We start from the raw sequence: 18,417 nt of genomic DNA on the forward strand, positions 1-18,417 counted from the left end.
GCTTTCCCTCAGTGCTGTGGTGACAGCAGCTGATGGAGGAGACGGGAGCAAAGCACGCAGAGCCAGCAGAGTAGAAAAAGAAAAAAAAAATAATCATATACAATGATCAAATATACATCCAGGTGCGACACCATCAGCTTCACAGGAATCCAGCAGGAGCCCGGGCAGCCCAGCATCCACCTGCTCAGTGCAAGTCAGTGTGTCCAGCGCAGCTGGGCGCCGGGGGGGAGGGGGCTGGGGCACAGCGGTGGCGGAGGAGCCTTTGGGACAGCGGCAGCGTGACGGGTGTATGGTGAGGAGTAGCAGTGTGATGGGGCTCCCAGTCCTGTGCTGGTCGAGGTGATGCTGCTTCCATCTGCCTTATTCCATGAGGAACCGTGTGAGCAGCCATCTCGGTGGGGCTTTTGGGCTCCTTTTGGGGGTCCTCTGTGCCCACCCCTGTGCTGCTGCACTGTCCCACGGTGCCCTGGGCTCTCCTGCAGCACAGGGGACCCCCTGCAGAGGGGGCAGTCCCGGCCCCACATCCGCTGCCAGCCTCACGCCGTCCCTCCCCAAGCTGCCTCGGTGAAAGGGGGGTCCAGCGGTGGCCCTGCCCTACACAGCCACGTCCTCAGGCTCAGCCAAACCCAGGTACTCGGGGTTTTCAGCTGCCGGCGTGGAGCCGGGTCCACCCTCAGGGCTCCCGGCTTTGGGGGGGTCCTGATTCCAGTAGTAGGGGTTGTCAAAGGCCTGGCTGAAGGCGGTGGGGACCGGCAGCCCCGGGGGGGCCAGGTACTCGGGGTTCTCCACGGCACGGCCAAAGGGCCCCAGGAAGGGGTGCTTGGTGTCCTTGATCAGCCCGTTCTTGCCTTGGTGGCCCTTGGGTTTGTCTGGTGGGGACGGCGGTGCGCAGGGGTGCCGGGGGGGCGACGGCCGCTCCCCAGCCTGATTCACGTACTCTGCAGGGACAAGGGACGTGTCAGCGGCCGAGCAGGGTCCTTGCCTCCCTCCCAGGGTCCCTATTGCCCTACCTGGCATAGTGGTATGGGGAGCTGGGGGGGCGAAGCCCTCGGGGTCCAGACCCTCGCTCTCATCACCCGGCAGCGCAGTGGGGTCCTCGCTGTACCGCGTGGCCGGGGGGCTCGGCAGGGCTCCCTTGGCCCCAACATCCACCTCCAGAGCCTCTGGCACAGGGCACTCTGGCCCCTCCGCCAGGCTCTGCGGTGGAAAGGGGAAGGCAGCTGATTCCTCGCCCTCTGTTGTGTCGGCTGGGGTTTCCGCCGTGCTCTGAGGAGGCAAGAGGGCACGGAGTCGGGCACGGCGCCGTGGGGTCGCACGGGGTCTGCGGGGTCTCCAGGTAGCGCTGGGGGCTTTGCACCCTGTGGACCCTGCAGCAGCACGCTGCCCCAAGCTGCCCCATACCCGCGTGGAGGAGATGCGGCTGCGGTAGGCAGTGGAGGTCTCGGCACTGAAGAAGCCCTGGTGAGGGACCAGGTACTCCTCAGCATCCACCAGGTCGTCCATGTCCTCCTCCTCCAGCAGCGCCCGGTAGAAGGTGCTATCCATGGAGCTGGGCAGCCCGATCATGTCGTTCTGGGGGCGAGGGGGGGCTGTCAGTGCCTGTTGGGGCACGGCTGAGGGCAAAACCCCCGGGACCCCGTACCTGGATGACCACAAAGCGCTGGGGGTCGCGGGCCATGCGGGAGAACTCGGTGACCAGCTCACGGAACTTGGGCCGGCACTCGGAGTCGATCATCCAGCCTGGGGCAGAGCAGAGCGCCGTGAGGGGGGCGCTGGGGTCCTGGCCACCGTGTCCCCACGTCCCCCCACTCACATTTCACCATGATCATGTAGACGTCGATGGTGCAGATGGGCGGCTGCGGCAGCCGCTCGCCCTTCTCCAGCAGGTCTGGGATCTCCCTCGCTGGGATCCCATCGTAGGGTTTTGCCCCGAAAGTCATCAGCTCCCACACTGTGACACCTGAGGACATGGGGACATGGGGTAAGCGTCGCTTTGGGACCCCCTGCCCCACCGCAGCCAGCATGGGAACGCACCGTAGCTCCAGACATCGCTCTGGTGGGTGAAGCGCCGGCGCAGGATGGACTCCAGCGCCATCCACTTGATGGGGACCTGGGTGGGCGGGTGGAGGGGTGAGCGGGACCCCCTGGAGGCACCGCGCTCCCTGTCACCCTGTCCCCACGTCCCACCTTGCCCCCGTCAGCATGGTACTCGGTCTCGTCGATATCAAGCAGCCGTGCCAGCCCGAAGTCTGTGATTTTGACGTGGTTGGGGCTCTTGACCAGGACGTTGCGAGCAGCCAGGTCGCGGTGCACCAGCCGCACCTCCTCCAGGTAGCTCATCCCCTGGGCGGCAGGCATTCAGCTCTGCACCTCCAACCCCCCGCAGCCCCCACAGCCCCCAGCAGCCCCCAGTCCTACCTTGGCGATCTGCACACACCAGTTGAGCAGGTCCTGGGAGCCGATGCGGTCCTTGTTCTCCCGCACGTAGTCCAGCAAGCAGCCGTAGGGCATCAGCTGCGTCACCAGCTGCACCGTGGAGGTCAGGCAGATGCCCAGCAGCCGTGACACGTAGGGGCTGCCCACCCCGGCCATCACGTAGGCTTCCTGCAGGCAGCCACGGACAGGAGGTCAGGTTGGCACAGACTCCCCAGCCCCGTGCCCGCCTCCACCGCACTCACATCCAGGATCTCCTTGTTGGCCTTGGGCGAAGTGTTCTCCCGCAACACCTTGATGGCCACCGGGATCTTCACGCTCTCCCCGTCGGGGATCCAGATGCCCTATGGGGGGGTCGGTGAGCGAGGAGGACGCAGGTGGCGCCATCTCACTGGCTGTGCCTCCCACTCCTCACCTTATAGACAGTGCCGAAAGCGCCGGAGCCCAAAACCTTCACTTTCTTCAGCTCCGTCTCCTTGAGGATGCGCATCTGCGCTTGGTTGGGAAGGGCCCCGCTGGGCGTCAGCGGCTCCACCAGCTGCGAGGGACAGGTGAGTGAGGAGGGACAACTCTTCGAGCCCTCCCCTCCAGGTTGCCCCACATCCCCACCTCGGTCTCCTGCAGCAGCCGCCGCATGGTGTGCTTCCTCTCCTGCTGCCGCCGGCGCTTGACGCAGATGACGGTGATGAGCAGAAGGACGACGACCAGCAGAGCCCCCACCACACCAGCAATGATGGACGTCACCTGGCTGTGGGATGGGAGGTGACAGGGGGCGTGGGGACGTGGTCACCCCCCGATGCTCCCCTGTGGGGCGGGGGTACCCATGGTGCTACCTTGGCTTCTGGTCCACGGGGCAGCCGTCCTCGTCCCGGATGGTGCACCTGATAGAACGCAGGGTGGGTGAGCATCCAGCAGCCCCCTTCCACACCCCTGGTCGCGGTGCGTACTCACGAGTGGGTGCAGTTGGTGGGGCAGAGCTGGCAGACCCCCTCCTCATCCGGGTACTTCCAGATGGGTACAAAGGAGGCGTCCACCTTCACCCCGCTGGGGCAGCGCCGCACACACTGCTGCCCGTCCTTGTAGTGCGCACATGCTATGCACTGATCTGCGTCCTGCGGGGCAGGGGGGCAAGGGGTGGGGGGTGAGGGGCCTGGCGGCAGCGCCATCCCCAGGCTGGTGTCCCCATGTCCCCGTGCTCACCGATCCAAAGCAGGTCTCGGTGCCGTTCTGTGGCTGGCACTCAGGGTGGCAGGGCAGGCAGCGCGTGCCGTTGGTGTGCTCCCGGACGGCACTGCGGGGCAGTGGGAGTGGGATGGGGTTGGGATCGATGCAGGGCTGCGTCCCACTCCCCCTGCCAGGCTCAGCCCATCCCTACACTCACCCATCCAGCAGGTTGCAGGAGGCCACGCACTCCTGGCCCCGCAGGAAGCGCTCACAGGAGACGCACTGAGTGGGGCCGGGCCCCCAGCAGTGCCCTTGGGCACAGAGGTGGAAGCACACCAGGCCCTCACTCTCTGGGGAGGTCGGACACAAGGTTACCCCCCATGGTCCGGCCTGGGGACCATGAGCAGGGCTGGGAGTGGGACTGGGGGGTCCTCACCGCACTGCTCGGGGGCTTTGTTGTGGGTCTGGAAGAGGCGCTGGCGGGGGTGGCGGAAGATGCTGTCCCAGGGCACCTTCTGGAGGAAGCAGAGCTGGGGGTTGTGGTGGATGAGCACCATCCCACTGCTGATCTCCTGCAGGGCACGCAGCCCCAATGCCCGCACCGCCAGGTCCTGCAGCGTCAGTGAGTAGGCGCCGCTGCCAAGACACAGCCAGGTGAGCACCCACGTCACCCCCGTGTCACCCATCACGTCCCTCCAGGTCCCCGTCCCCATCTCACTTGTGCAGCACACGGCCACGGATAACACGCAGGTTCTGAAAGGCACCCAGGTCGTCCATGCCGGGTGGCCAGGCAGCAATGTACAGATACCCTGGGGGAGGGGAGGAGGAGGACACAAGTGTAACCACTGCTCGCTCTGTGCCCTCAGCTCGTGTCCCCATCCCTGAGCACTCACCTGTCAGCTCCTCCAGGCTCTCGAAGACCGATAGCAGCTGGGGGTCCAGGGGTGCTGTGTTGGTGCTTGGGTCCCTGCGGGAGATAGGAAGGGGGAGGGTTGGTGGGACTGCAGGGGGTCCCTGTGGTTCCCTCTGAGATGGGGTCTGCAGCGCTTACCCAGCGAAGGTCTCGGGCAGGAAGGCCAGGCTGCCAAAGATCTTGGTGCAGCCAGCAAAGTGCCGGATGTTGGAGGCATTGACAGCACGGACGCCCTTGAGGAAATCCACCCCCAGGCCGTAGCACACTGCAGGGGGCAGAGAGGGGGTGGTAGATTCACCAGGACCTCCCCATGGTGCTGCCTCTTTGGCAGCATGCTGCAGGGCCCCTCAGGGCACAGCAGCCCCTTGGCTCCACTGGAGGCTGGGGCTCTCCAGCACCGTCCCTGCAGAGCTTCCCAGTGAACAGCAGCCCCCCGGGTTGCCCCAGAGCCCCCCTAACTGCATAATCAGGACCCCCCCCAGGCACTCACCCTCTGGACAAGGCTTGCTGCACTTCTCGCACTTCTGCACATTGTTGACTGTCACCTCTTGACTGTTCTGGGGGCAGACAAGGGTACAGGAGCCCACCTCTGTCGCAAGGTAGTTATCTGGGGGGCGGGGGGAGGGGACAGGACGGTCAGAACTGGGTAAGGAGGCGCTCAGACCCCTCCCCGCCCCCCAGCACTCACAGGGGCACTGGCTGACACAGCTGGCACCAAAGGTGTAACGCCCATCGCGGTTGGGCACCGACTCGAAGGTGTCGGAGTTGTAGATGACGAGGGGGGGGCAGTGCAGCTCACAAATCCCACTCCGGTTGAAGTTCAGACAGGCCTGGGGGGGAAGGTGGGGGGGTGGTCCAGCCATCAGCCCCTGTGTTTGGGGGAATCCCCTGCCCACCCCCCCATCCCTTGCCCACCAGGCAGTCGGAGTGCTTGGGGCCGGTGCAGCCCGCAGCGCACTGCTCGTGGCAGCAGTCCGTCGGCTTCGTGCCCTTGCAGCGTGGGCACCCGTGGCAGATACTGTTGGTCACTGGAGGGGGAAAAGGGGGGCACAGTGCCGTGGGGATCCCTCCCCCAAAGGGAAAGAGACTGGGGAGAGGGGCGAGGAGCTGAGGAGTAGGTGGCATTCCAAAGGTGTATGGGGAAGGGATTCTGGGCATCTGCGGAGCAGGGGTTTGGGGACAAGGGGAAGGTCTGCAGCGTGGTGATTGGGGGGCACCAGTGGAGGTCCCCAGGGCAGGGATCTGGGTGCTACACGGGGTGAATGGGGCAGGGATATGGGAGTGCCCAATGGTTTCGGGGGTATCTATGGGGTGGGGGGGTCCAGGCAGCCCCATACTCACAGGTCTGGCAATCCTGGGGGCTGTCACCCCAGCAGTGCCCCTCAGCACACAGTGCCCTGCAGTCGGGACCTGCAAGCGGACGGATGGCATCAATAGGGAGCTGGGGGGGGGTAGCACCCCCCAACCCACCCACTTCTCAGCCCCCCCATGCCCCCTCCCCAGCCCTGGGGCTGCTCACAGGTGCGGCTGCGGATGCTCTCCACGCGGGTCTCACTGCGCAGCTCGTTGTGCCGGTGGAAGATGTCGGCCCAGAGGATGGTCTCCTGGAAGCAGAGCTGGGGGTTCCCCTCAATGTGCACCCCCCCCTTCAGGATCTCTGCGTGGGGGGGGGGGGGACAAGAGCTGCCATCAGCACGGGGGGATGGCCCCACGGGGACACCCAGCCCCACACAGGGGCTTGGAGTCACCACCCAGAGATGGAAGGGGCTGCATAAAATCTGGGGAGGAGTGAGTTCTACTGGGATGGACAACAGGGAATGGTCTTAAGCTAAAAGAGGGGAGATTTGGGTTAGACATCGGGAAGAAATTCATTGCTATGAGGGCACAGAGCAGCTGTGGGTGCCCCCATCCCTGGCAGCGCTCAGGTCTGGCGCGGTGAGCTGTGGGAGGGGACATGGGCTGAGGATGGATGGATGGATTTTGGGGTCTTGCAACCCAAACCACGCGGTGATTCTTTACCCCAGCCCTACTCGTGGACCTGCAGCTCCCACGCAGCGACCCCCCATCCATCTCCTCCCCCCCCCCCTTACGCCCCCTACCTGTGAGCTGCCGCATGCCGAGCTGCCGCAGCCCCACATTGCCCAGCACGGCCAACGCGTAGCGCTCCTGGAAGAGCTGCGTCCCGCGGATGATGCGCAGCCCCTGCAGCCCCACGGCGCTCACTTGGTTCTCAGCGATCAGCACGTAGCCCTGCACCTCCTTGATGTCCTGCGGGGTGGAGGAGATGGGGCAGAACGGCGGTGAGACCCCCAGGACCCCCCTTCCTTCCCGGTGCCACGCGTCCCCGAATCCTCGCACCTTGAGGAAGGCGGTGTCGGCGCCGGGCGGCAGGTAGGTGAGCTCCAGGTTGCCCTGCACCACCTGGCAGCCCTGGTAGAGGTGCCGTAAGGTCTCGTAGTGGCTCTCGGGGCTGGAGGGCTGCAGCAGCTTCATGTCGGTGCCGGTGCACACTGAGGGGATGGATGGAGGGGGTGAGACGGGTCAGCCAAGGCCGGCCGTGCCATCGCCCCCGCGGGATCCGGCCGCAGGAAATGCTGCGGCTGAGGCTGCTGACGGTTATCTGCTCCCAAAAACTTCCGATGGGCTTCCGATGGGCTTCCTGCGCGGCCCCCGCACGTGGCGTGGGGACGAGGGACGCGGGATGCTCGGGGATGCGGACCCCCAGCTCCCACCGCAGCACCACCCCAGCGTTTCGGCACGCAGCCACGACCCCCACCGCGTGCCCACGTCCGGCACTGGGCGGTCCCAGGGGGCCGAACGCCGCCCCGGCCCCACAGCCCGCACCGAGCGCAGCCCGGGGGGCCCCGAGCGGGGCGGGGGCCTCGGTGCAGGAATGCTGTGCCCACGCCGCCGGGGGGGGAGAAGCCCAGACAACACGCGATTGTTGAGCGGCCCCGGATGGCCGCGTCCCATGGCCGCCTCGCTCCGTCCCCCCGTCCCCCCCCCCGACCCAGTGCGTGGCGGTGGGTCCGGGAGGGGCGGGCCGGGGTGCGGTGAGTCACGGCGGTGGGGTGGCACGGCCCGGCCGCAGCGTCCCGCCGGGAACCGCCTTTTCAGGTCGGGCATGTTTGGGGAGCGAGCGGGGTGACGCAGGCACGGCCCAGCCCCGGCACGCCCGCGGCCCCCGGCGCCCCACCGCCACGCGGGACGGCCCCCCATTGAAGGCTTTGGGGCTGGGGTCCCTCGAGACCCCCACGTGCCAAGGTGCCCCCGTGCCTCTCCTCGAGCGGGGTCACGCTGTCTCCCCGTTGTCCCCTCTCACCTCATGGGGTGGGGGCCGCGGTCTCCCCCAACGCTGACCCACGGCTCCACCATCACCACCTCGGAAGGGGACGCTGAGGCAGGGGTTGGGTACGTCTCGCTCTGCCCTCCGTGCAGGGGGGGCCGCGCGGAGGCTGAGTGACAGCCCCCGGTGCCGGCAGCTGCCACGAGGCCATAGGACAACGCGGGATGCAGCCGCCCCCCCCCCTCCCCGACCTCTGCCTGCTGCGGGGCCGCCGAGACGGGGAAACAGCCCCGAGCCTCCAGAACGGGAATCTCTGCCCCTGGGCACGGGGCAGCTACCCATGTGGATGGGGAGGTGGGGACTGCCAGGTGCCCCCACCCCGAAGGGAACGGCCCCGCGGTGTTGTGCGGCCAAAGCTCAAGGTCTGCTCCACCTGCTGCGTGCGGGCAGGGGATGCCGACGGCGCTCCCAGGGCCGGAGGAAGGCGGTGGGGATGGATCCCAGTTCGGAACCACTGCCATCGCCCTCCCGGGGCTCGGGCTGCGCGTCACCCCCTGCCCTGGGGACAGCGCTGGGTACAGCGGTGGGGACGTGCCACCACTCGGAGCTCGAGCTGCAGAGTGATGGGAGCAGAAGGAACCCACCGAGTCCCCACTTTTTGCCCGGAGCCCCACATCGGGGTCTGCGTGGGGACGGCGGTGGGGCGATGCCCGCCCCGTCCTCGCTCCGGCCGAGGCCCCGCGGCGCTGGGTCCTGCCCCGGCTGCTCCCGTCGGGCCGGGCAGGGTGCGGCACCTCGAGAATGTGGATGGGAGCGACCGGCGGGGACGCACCCGCCCGCCCGCCCACCCGCACCGTGCGGCACCGCCGCCGCCCCGGGGCCCCTCCGCGCCCCGAAACCATCTCCGTGGGACGGGGAGGGGGGGGCGGGGGGGGCTCTCGCGGTTGTGTCACCGCACCTCTTGTGATCTGCGGGACCCCCGCGAGCCGTTCCAACCCACGCATCGCGGTGGGGACGGGGCCGTCTCCATTTCGGGGTCCCCTGGGGGACACGGCACAGCAGGAGCTGCGAGCTCGCCCTCGCCGAGGGACACCGGCGGGGGCAACGAGCGGTGCGGCCGCCCCCGGCCCCGCGCCTCCCGGCTCAGCCCAATCCCGCGTGGGAACGCCGAGAGGGAGGTGCTGCCCACGGCGGGGAGCCGGGAGGGGGGGGGGGGGGGGGAACAAGCAAGGCGGGAGGGGTGGGGGTCACTTTCAACCGCAAAGCCCCAGCAGCCCCCCGGCCCCGCTACCCCGACCCCTCCGCTCTCCGCACAACTCCGCGCCGAGTCCCGCCGCCGCCCCCCGCGCCCCCGCTGCCCGTCGGGGCGGACCCACCTTCGGCGGCGGCGGCGGGGCAAAGCGCGGCGAGCAGCAGCAGCAGCAGCAGCGCGGGGCAAAGCGGGCGGCCGCGGGCGGCGATCATGGTGCTCAGCGCGGGCCGCGGCCCATGGCCCCGCGCCGGCCGCTCCGGGAAAGTTTGCGGTGCGGTTCCGCCGCCTCCCGCCGCGCTCCCGGGCTCCACCTCGCGGGGACGCGCAGCGTTCCTGGGAGCGGGGAAGAGGGCGCGCCGCGCGCTCCCGCCCACCCCGCGCGCTCCCGAGCACCGGAGGCACCGGGCGGCGTCGGGTCACCGTCCGTCCCGCTGTGCCGGGATCAACGGCGCAGCTCCCGGCTGCTCGCGGCCGCCCGGCAGCACCGAGGCCGGACATCGCGGGTTCCGAACATCCCGGGCAGCATCGGAACCACGGGAACCACCGGGCGGCTTTGGGCGCTTCATCCCGGGAGCAGCGGGGCCCCTCCGACACAGGCAGCACCAAGCCGGGCGTACCGGGCACGGGGATCCCGCCGTACCGGGACTCCCGGCTGCTCTCGGTCACCCCATCCCGGCAGCACCGGGTTTTCCTGTCTCGGTCACCAGGGGTCCTGATGGGGGATGTGCAGTGGAGCCACCCTCGTGCGCTCCATCTTGGGGTTCCCCCAACGTGGGAGCTCCACAACGGGCACTGCGAAGCACCGGGCACGGCCCCGCTGCTGGCACGGCTCCACCGGAGCACCGCAGCTCTCGGGCTGCCCCGCTGCAGGGCGCGACCCCCGGCCCCACGCTCGGTGCGGCGGTACAGGCCGAGGCCGCGGGGCAGGGCCGGTCTCGCAGCTGCCCCCATCTCCCAGCCAGGCCCGCTGTTCTGAGGCAGCCCTGGACCTCGCGGCCTCCGCCCCCCGCCGCCCCGCTCCTCTCCGCACTGCGCTGAGACCCCGGGGGGCCCTCCGGTCCCCCCACCGGGCCTGAGCCCCTCGAGGCCTCCGACGCCCCCCGGCACCACGGGGGGATATATCCCGTGAGCCTCTGCGGAGAGCGCCGAAGGAGGGGGGGCGAAATATCCCATGATCCTCCCGCTCTAGAGGACCGCAACCCTCCCGTGATGCCCGCGGCCAGCGGGGGCGCTATATCCCGTGGTGCTCCGCGCCGCCCCCACTTCCGGGGCGGGCCGGAAGCCGCGCCGGGCGGCGATGGCGAGCGGCGGGGCGGCGCGGGCCGCGCTGCTGCTGTTGCTGGGAGCGGCGACGGCGCCGGGCCCGGCCCGCGGCTCTCAGGGCGACAGGGAGCCGCTGTACCGCGAGTGCCTGGGCCGCTGCGAGCGGCGGAACTGCTCGGGGGCGGCGCTGCGGCACTTCCGCGCCCGGCAGCCGCTCTACATGGGCCTCACAGGTACCGCCCCGCTGCCCGCCCATTGGCTGAAGGGCCTGGAGACTCCGCCGCTTCCGGGCCACGCCCACGTGGTGGCCACGCCCACGTGTCGCGCAGGCTCCTCCTCTGCACGTGGAGGCGGGGCAGAACTGGGAGCACTGGGATGTACTGGGAGCTGTGGGCTCGTATCGGTGTGGGCTGAGAGGTGATCGGGCTGTGCTAGTTCTGCACTGGGGAGCACTGGGCCGAGGTGAGACCGGACTGGGGGGGGTCACTGGTTCCTAACTGGGACCGTACTGGGAGTGCTGGGATGGACCGGGAGGCACTGGGCCACGCTGGGGTGAGGTTGGAAGGTTGCTGGCTCGTTCAGGGGGAACACTGAGCCACATTGGAGCATGCAGGGCTGTGCTGGGGGGCACAGAGCCACGATGGGGGGTACTGGGCTGCACTGAGGAGACTTAGGGCCATCCTGGAACCTTCTCCTTGGCCGTGGCAAACGGGTGTCCTGACACCCATTGTGCTGAGAGGGACTGGAGGGGGTGCAGGGAGGAGGGACACACTGAGCCCCACCCCGGGACCCCCTGCTCCCCATCCCCAGGCTGGACGTGCCACGATGACTGCAAGTATGAGTGCATGTGGCACACAGTGCGGCTCTACGTGCAGGGCGGCCGCCGCGTGCCGCAGTTCCATGGCAAGGTGAGCACAAAGAGGGGGGGGGAGGGAGGTTGGGGTTCCCTGCGTTCCCTCCATCCAACTGACGCCCCCCCCCCCCCCCCCCCTCGCAGTGGCCCTTCTCCCGGTTCCTCTTTGTTCAGGAGCCAGCCTCTGCCTTCGCCTCCCTCCTCAACGGCCTGGCCAGCTTCCTGATGCTGCTGCGCTACAAAGCTGCCGTGCCCCCCACCTCCCCCATGTACCCCACCTGCGTCGCCTTTGCCTGGGTAAGTCCTCCCCTCGGGGCACTGGGGACGTGCAGAAGCCACCACTGTGGTGACCTCATCTGTCCCCTGCCTGCAACAGCACTCTGTGCTCTCCACAGGTCTCCGTCAATGCCTGGTTCTGGTCCACCGTCTTCCACACGCGGGACACGGCGCTGACAGAGGTGAGGGTCCCCATCCCCACCTTGTGGGGGGCACTGGGTGAATCCCTGGGGTCTGAGCCCCCGGCTCCACTCCTGCCCTGCAGAAACTCGACTACTTCTGCGCCTCAGCCGTTGTCCTGCACTCCGTGTACCTGTGCTGGGTCAGGTGAGCGTGGTCCCAGCGCTGGGGACAACGCTGTTCCTGGGGCTGGGTTTGTGTCACTGCTGTCCTCCTGTCCACAGGACGATGGGGCTGCGGCGGCCGGCCTTAATCGGCGTCTTCAGGGCCTTCCTCCTCCTCTTCCTCGCCTGCCACATCTCCTACCTGACGCTCGTCCGCTTTGACTACGGCTACAACATGGCTGCCAACGTGGCCATCGGTGAGAGCTGGGGCAGCGGGGCTGGGGTGGGGAACGTGGGAGCAACAGGTCCAGGAGGAACGATGGCATCAGAGTAGGGGCTGAGGGAACACGATGGGAGCAGGGTGGAGGATGTGGGGACTCAATGGGTGCGGGCCATCGCGCTCCCATCCCCCTGCCCCCTTCTTTTCCCCCCTTAGGGCTCCTCAACCTGCTGTGGTGGCTCTGGTGGTGCCTGCGGAACCGGCCCCGCCTGCCCCACGTCTGGAAGTGTGCGGTGGTGGTGCTGCTGCTGCAGGCGGGGGCTCTGCTCGAGCTCCTCGACTTCCCTCCTCTCTTCTGGGTGCTGGACGCCCATGCCCTCTGGCACATCAGCACCGTGCCGCTCAACATCCTCTTCTACAGGTGAGGGCCGTGCTTGAAATCGGGGCACCTGAGGCCCTTTCCTTCAGTATGGGGTGCTCAGTGCTCCACTCTTGAAATTGAGGTGCTTGGGGGCCCCTCTTTTGCCCTTGGAGTGCTGCGTCCCCTGTCTTGAATTGGGGCTGCTCAGAGCCTCCTCTCTGCTCCTGGGTGCTGGGGATGCTCCAGAGTCTGACTGGGCTCTGGTGGTTTTTGGGCCCCCCTTGTTCCCCTACCTCCTGCCCCCGATGGACCAATCTGCGCCCCCCAGCCCTCCCCTCCCTCCCCACAGCTTCCTGGTGGATGACAGCCTCTACCTCCTGAAGGCCAACTCGGACCTCTCCAAAGTGGACTAGAGCAGCAGGGAGGGATGAAACACTGCATGCCCCCCCAGGGCCCTGCCCCGACAGTGTGCCAAACAAATTCTTCCTCCCTCCCCCATACCTCCTGGCCGTGGACTCCCCCTTCCCCCTGCCTTCTGAGATGTGCTTTCCTTTCTATCACTCTGTCCTGTGTGGGGGCCGGGAGCCCCTCTCTGGGAGGAGCTGGGGGCAGTGGACCCCTCTGGCTGCTGACGCTGAGCCCATTTCTCCTGCTGTGGATCCCGGCAGCCGCGAGGTGGCAATGGCTGTTGGGGCTACACTGCTATGGGGGGGGGGACGTGAGGGTCTGGGGGAGGCCGAGCACAGAGGGAGACCCCTGGGGGGGGGGTGTGATGGTGCCTGTGTATGCTGGTGCCTGGGGGACAGGGGGAGGGACGCTGCCTTGCCCAGCCCTGCTTGCTGCTGGGTGGCTTTTTGGCAGAGGGGGGACAGTGCAATGCGTGGGGTCAGAGCGGTGCCTTCAGGTGGGGGGGTGACCCCTGTGCAGCCCTTGGGGAGTCCCTGGGGCTGTGCCCCCCACCCAGCAGGGTGCAGCCCCTCAGCAGGGTGTGCCCTGTGCTGTGAATAAAGCTGGAATTCAATCTCTACTCTGTGCCCCCCATCCTGCTCTGCACCCCACCGCTGCTCTATGGGCGCTGCATACCCAGCCCCGCTGCGCTCCCGTCACCCCACACCACCCTGCCCACCCCACGCAGCGCCCACCCTGCAGCCCCCACACCCTTCTGTCCCCACTCCCCCCATCTTGGCACGCCCTTTAAAAGCCCCTGCACCCCCTCCCTCGAGATGCAGTGACCCCCATTTCCCTCGTCCCCATTTTCCCCCCCAGCCTGCACAGCCCCCAGGCCGCCGTGCCTCCCCAAGGCCGTGCCGTGCTCAGCTCAGGCTTTATTATGGGACGCAGTGGGGGTGGGATGGCAAGACTCAGGAGCGCGGCCTTTTTGAGGGTGGGAAGCAGGGAGGGAGGGGGCTCAGCCTTCCAGTGGTTTCTGTGCATGGACAAAAAACACTCCATCGACGTCATCCACGCCGGTGCGCAGCGCGGGGGGCATGGGATAGGAGCGGAAATCAAGGAGGGTGAACCCAGCATCGCTCAGAGCCCCGCGGACGTCGTCCTCATCCAGCGGCACCACGGGCAGCCGCGCGGCGCCCGCCAGGTAGAAGGACTCCCCCAGAGCCCCCAGCAGCACGGCGTGGCCCCCCGGGCGCAGCATTGAGCCCACATTCACCAGCGCTCGCCCGAAGGCTGCGCGGTCGGGGCTGACGGCCTCCAGGCAGAAGGTGGAGAGCAGAGCATCGGCCGGGGGGTGCAGTGGGGCGCCCAGTGGGTCTGCGTGGTGCACGTCGATGGGGAGGATGCGCCGCAGGCGGCCCCGCAACCGCTGCTCCTTGTCCTGCCAGGGCTCCCTGTGGGGCGGCGGGTGGCATTGGGATGGGGCAGAGGGAAGGGGGAGCCGTGTGGGATGTGTGGGGTTGAGGTCCTGCAGGGAGCAGCCTGGCATCCATAGGGGTTTGGGGTTGGGGTCCTGCAGCGCAGCAGCCAGTGTGGGATGTGGGGACGGGATCCCATAGCAATCAGCCTGACTTCTGCAAGGGATGTTTGGACAGGACCTGCAGGGATCAGCACGGTGTGGGGATGGGACCCTGGGGGGGATGCAGGGATGGGATCCCATAGCGATCAGCCCAGCATCAGCAGCATTACGGGGATGAGATCCTGCAGGGATCAGCACAGCATCCGCAGGGATGTGGAGATGGAATCCCAAAGGAGTCAGCCTGGCGTGAAGGGGGATGCGAGGCTGGGGATCAGCACGGCAGATGTGGGGACACGGCATTGGGATCCTATGGGGACCAGCACAGTGCTCAGAGGGACCTGGGGGGTGGGATCCCAAAGGAATCAGCTGCCGGGATCAGCGCTATGGGCTGTGGGACCACGACTGCAGCGGGTCTCAGCCCCCAACCCTCAAATCCAAGGGGCCGCGATCTGCAGGGACGTGGCACGAAGCTCCACGGGGATTTGGGGCCAGCATTCCACAGCAGCACCATGTGCCCCCCAACCCGCCCCCAACCCCTCCTGCCCTACAGCACCATGTGCCCCCCAACCCCCCCCCCAACCCCTCCTGCCCTACAGCACCATGTGCCCCCCAACCCCCTCCCCAACCCCTCCTGCCCTACAGCACCATGTGCCCCCCAACCCCCTCCAACCCCTCCTGCCCTACCCGCGCCCCTCGATCTTGCAGACGTGCTGGATGAAGGGACTCCAGTCGAAAGCTCCAGGCTCACCCCGCACCCAACGCCGCAGCTCCTCCCGGTTCACCTCCAGGAAATCGGTGGCCACGATCTCCTCAAAGTGATCGCAGGCGCTCAGCAGCTGATAGATGGTGGGGCCCGAGCCCACGTCGATGAGCGTGCGCCCGCAGATCTCACCTGGGGGTGGGGTTGGGGGGGGGGGGGATTCCCACTGTGAGGCATGGGATGGGAGAGCTGAGCGGGATGCTCCGTGCCCCCCCACCCCGTGCCTCAGTTTCCCCACCGCTGGCGAAGGTTTCGGCCAAACATCTCAGCTTCCAGGGCACCACGCATTCCTCGGAGGAGAAGTCGGCGCGGGGGGGCACGTAGTTGTTGTGCAGGTAGGCGTGGGGCTCAAAGCGTGCGTAGCCCTCCCGGATGGCATCCAGGCTGCTCATGGTTGGGGTCTGAGCTGTGCCAACGCTGCGTCCCATTTATAGCCCTGATAACCAGGAAGGGGGGGGTTGTAAGGGGGGGGGGGAGGGAGGCACGGTGAGTTATGGCAGCGGCCGCTCGGCGCTGATTGCAGCCGTCCATCGTGGATAACCAGGTTATTGTCAGCGCCTGCGGGCCCTGCTGGGCCCACACACACTCACACACAGCTCCCCACGTGGGGGCTGCGGCCCATGGGGTTGTGTCAGCGCTGGGGAGCGTGGCCACCCCAAAGGGGCTGCACCGACCCTTGTGTGCGGCGTAAGGTTGGCATGGGGCTGGGAGAGATGGGGACAAGAGTGGGAATGAGGACTGGGAGAACGAAGGCAGTGAGATAAGGACAGGGACGGGGTCTGTCCAGGCGCTGCCTTGTGAAGCTAACGCTGCTGAGCTGAGTGTGATGGACCTCAGCCCCTGGCAGGATCCGGCCCAACAACCCCTCCAGCTCCCAGTTGCGCTCATTGCACCCAGCAGCCTGGGATGTGGGGCGGTGCTGCTTGTGGGGCTGGGAGAAGGAAGGGGTGAAGGTGGCGAAGCCCTACAGGCAGCGAGTGGGGATGGATGGGGATGGGAAGGGAATGGGCGCAGGGCCTGGCGGTGGCCCAGGGACAGCAGGATCCATCCGGGAGGGAACAGCTAATCTGGGTGCTGACACCAGGGCCATCCAGAACCCTGGCATGGGCTGGTAAGGGCGGGGGGGGGGGGCACAGTTATATAAGAGATCTGCCCCCACTCCCCTCATCCGCTCACCCGCATCCCACAGCAATGGGCTGTGCCTCAGTTTCCCCAATTCCCAAAGGGTTGCTGTCCCCATCCTCGGGCCAGAAGGGGACAAACGGAGGGGCACAGCCCCATGGACAGTCCAATGCTCTAGGGCTGATCCAGGCCCTTGAGGGGGGGGGTCTGGTACCCTGCACTCGAACCACTGCCGGAGCAACAGAGCCAAGCTGCGCCTTTTATTGCAATACAAAGAAATTCACATCTGTACAAAACAACACAACGCTGCTGTGTCTCCCAGCCCCTGCCCCGGGGGGGGCTCAGCACACCTCATCCTCGCTCCCTTCTCTCTGCCAGGGACATCGCACCGCGGCTGCGCCCCGTCCCCACCGGCCTCTGCCGCCCACCGCAGGGTGAGCGCCCACCCCCACGTCCCCCCACCTTCCTCCATCATCTTCGGGGGCTGCGGTGAGCGGTGGAGCTCAAGACCCCCCCCTCCGCCGCCCCCCGATCTCATCCCGAGCCCCCCCACCCCACTGCCTTCAGCCCCTCTGGGCTTCGTGGGAGAGCGAACGGGAGAGGGTCCGTCGGAGCCCCGGCTTGGATCCGCGCAGGTCTGGGGGGGCGAAGAGGGGCAGCGGGAGGGTGCGGGCGTAAGGCAGGAGGTGCTGGGTCAGGGGCTGCCCCAGGACGCCGACCCGCAGCACGCCCCACGGTGAGCGCTGCGTCAGCACCCGCGTCTCTCCGCGCTGCTCCAGCGACTCGCGGCGCTGCCGGTCCACCTCCCTCCGGCACCACCTGCGCACGGGGAGCTCGTGGGGCGGCTGCAGAGATCCCCGTCCCACCCAGCCCCATGGGAACTCTTGGAGACCCCCGTGGTTTCCCCAAACCCTCGGAGACCCCCGTGGCTTCCCAAACCCCCGAGCGCCGTTGGGGACCCTTCTGTCCCATCCCACCTTATGGGAACCCGCTGACATCCCCGTGCTCCCCATCGATACTTCAGAACCCCCACCGTTCTCTATTCACCATCACGAAGACCCTTGGAAGCTCCCCCCCAACCCAGGACCTCCACAACCATATGGGAAGCTCAGAGACCCCCACCCGCAACCCCGTCACTGCGCAGACGCCACCTGACTCCACGAGACCCCCAGTTCCCCACGGGGACCCCCACAGCTCCACAGGGACCCCAACACATCACACCTCCACCCGGCTTCCTCCATCCCCATGCAGACCCCCATAGCAACCCCAAAGATCCTCCCACGGGGAACCCGCGGCTCCCCCCAGGAGCTCCCCCACGATCAGATCTCCCTCAGCCCCAACGCCCTACGGGGACCCCGAGCTCCCAGACCCCCAGCGGTGCCGCTCACCCCTCCTCAGGCCGGGTGCTGAGCTCCAGGTCCAACCACTCAGCACTGAAGGACTCTCGGCGCCCCACGTCCTCCTCCTGCACGCGGCAGCCCAGGTGGGCACTGCAGAGCAGCCCCCCGCTGCGTCCCACCGTGCTCGGCCCCCACATCCTCACGGCGCTCCCAGCGGTGGCTTCTGCTGCCCCGCGGCCGCCCTCCCCGCTTTTATGGCCCCACGGAGGCTATTTTGGGACGTGTCACTGGCACCGAGGGGACAGCAGGGTGCCAAGGGGCGAGCAGCAGGAGGTGGCATTGAGGGACATGTGCGTCACCTCGTGTGCGCCCGCCACGCTCAGCCCCGTGTGCCCCATGACGTGTCCCCAATGGGATGTGCCCCCCCCCCCCCGGGAACTCGATGGACCCAAGAGGTGACAAAGGCTCTGTGGCTGACTGTCACCAGCACGGTGTCTGCGCCACCCGGCGCAGCTCCACGCCAAACCCAGCGCTACCCCTGGAGGACCACCGGGGTCCCATCCTGGTGTGTTCCCCCCCCCCCCCCCCCCCCCAGGCTGTGCTGTGCCATGCGAGCTGGCAGTGAGGTGCTGGCTGAGGGCCCCCCCCCGCTGGGCTATTTGTAGGGCCAACAGATGGGGGCTGTGGACAGATAGGCACTTGCAGGGTGCCAGCGGGCACGGCTCAGATGCCGGGCCCTGGGGACGGGCTGGGGGGGCGCTGCTCTGCAGCCCCTTCCGTGGAACCGAGGTGCCACTGGGACTCTTGGGCACAACTGGAGGCCTTTGGGACACGCAGCCAGACCCCGTGCGGGGGATGGAAGGATGCTGCGTGGCCCAGCAGGGCAGGGGATGGTGACCCCCGTGGCCAGTGGGCCTGCAG

The 18,417-nt window shown here is 67.7% G+C and overlaps 4 protein-coding genes across 6 annotated transcripts; 1 reads left to right on the top strand and 3 right to left on the bottom strand.

The window, feature by feature from the left end:
- Positions 1-71: 71 nt before the first annotated feature.
- On the bottom strand, positions 72-9,326 carry ERBB2 (erb-b2 receptor tyrosine kinase 2). Of its 2 annotated transcripts, none has more exons than XM_052700056.1 (27): positions 9,173-9,326; positions 6,869-7,020; positions 6,610-6,778; positions 6,030-6,167; positions 5,852-5,920; positions 5,426-5,538; positions 5,199-5,340; positions 5,001-5,117; positions 4,649-4,775; positions 4,491-4,564; positions 4,316-4,406; positions 4,034-4,233; positions 3,815-3,947; positions 3,634-3,724; positions 3,385-3,545; positions 3,267-3,314; positions 3,043-3,181; positions 2,849-2,971; positions 2,679-2,777; positions 2,419-2,604; positions 2,188-2,343; positions 2,035-2,110; positions 1,814-1,960; positions 1,643-1,740; positions 1,402-1,572; positions 1,011-1,266; positions 72-938 (listed from the first exon to the last, which is right to left on the bottom strand). In XM_052700056.1, exons 1-27 carry the CDS (start codon positions 9,258-9,260, stop codon positions 595-597), a joined length of 3,708 nt encoding a protein of 1,235 aa, XP_052556016.1. In that variant the 5' UTR covers positions 9,261-9,326; the 3' UTR covers positions 72-594. The 2 variants fall into 2 exon arrangements, with proteins under 2 accessions (XP_052556016.1, XP_052556017.1); XM_052700057.1 differs by lacking the exon at positions 9,173-9,326 and adding an exon at positions 7,833-7,921.
- A 1,003-nt stretch (positions 9,327-10,329) lies between these two features.
- Positions 10,330-13,332, top strand: PGAP3 (post-GPI attachment to proteins phospholipase 3). Of its 2 annotated transcripts, none has more exons than XM_052700102.1 (8): positions 10,330-10,544; positions 11,122-11,219; positions 11,339-11,461; positions 11,560-11,622; positions 11,706-11,767; positions 11,845-11,981; positions 12,161-12,365; positions 12,655-13,332. In XM_052700102.1, the coding sequence occupies exons 1-8, from the start codon at positions 10,346-10,348 to the stop codon at positions 12,716-12,718; spliced, it is 951 nt and encodes a 316-aa protein (XP_052556062.1). In that variant the 5' UTR covers positions 10,330-10,345; the 3' UTR covers positions 12,719-13,332. The 2 variants fall into 2 exon arrangements, with proteins under 2 accessions (XP_052556062.1, XP_052556061.1); XM_052700101.1 differs by having other exon boundaries at positions 10,331-10,544; positions 11,309-11,461.
- A 274-nt stretch (positions 13,333-13,606) lies between these two features.
- Positions 13,607-15,484, bottom strand: PNMT (phenylethanolamine N-methyltransferase). The gene is made up of 3 exons (XM_052700104.1): positions 15,273-15,484; positions 14,959-15,166; positions 13,607-14,149 (listed from the first exon to the last, which is right to left on the bottom strand). The coding sequence occupies exons 1-3, from the start codon at positions 15,460-15,462 to the stop codon at positions 13,714-13,716; spliced, it is 834 nt and encodes a 277-aa protein (XP_052556064.1). The 5' UTR covers positions 15,463-15,484; the 3' UTR covers positions 13,607-13,713.
- Positions 15,485-16,401: 917 nt separating this feature from the next.
- On the bottom strand, positions 16,402-17,735 carry TCAP (titin-cap). The gene is made up of 2 exons (XM_052700115.1): positions 17,545-17,735; positions 16,402-16,975 (listed from the first exon to the last, which is right to left on the bottom strand). Exons 1-2 carry the CDS (start codon positions 17,691-17,693, stop codon positions 16,720-16,722), a joined length of 405 nt encoding a protein of 134 aa, XP_052556075.1. The 5' UTR covers positions 17,694-17,735; the 3' UTR covers positions 16,402-16,719.
- Positions 17,736-18,417: the final 682 nt, after the last annotated feature.

Source organism: Tympanuchus pallidicinctus, unplaced genomic scaffold, assembly GCF_026119805.1.
Source record: "Tympanuchus pallidicinctus isolate F22 unplaced genomic scaffold, pur_lepc_1.0 scaffold39, whole genome shotgun sequence".
Classification (NCBI taxonomy): domain Eukaryota; kingdom Metazoa; phylum Chordata; class Aves; order Galliformes; family Phasianidae; genus Tympanuchus; species Tympanuchus pallidicinctus.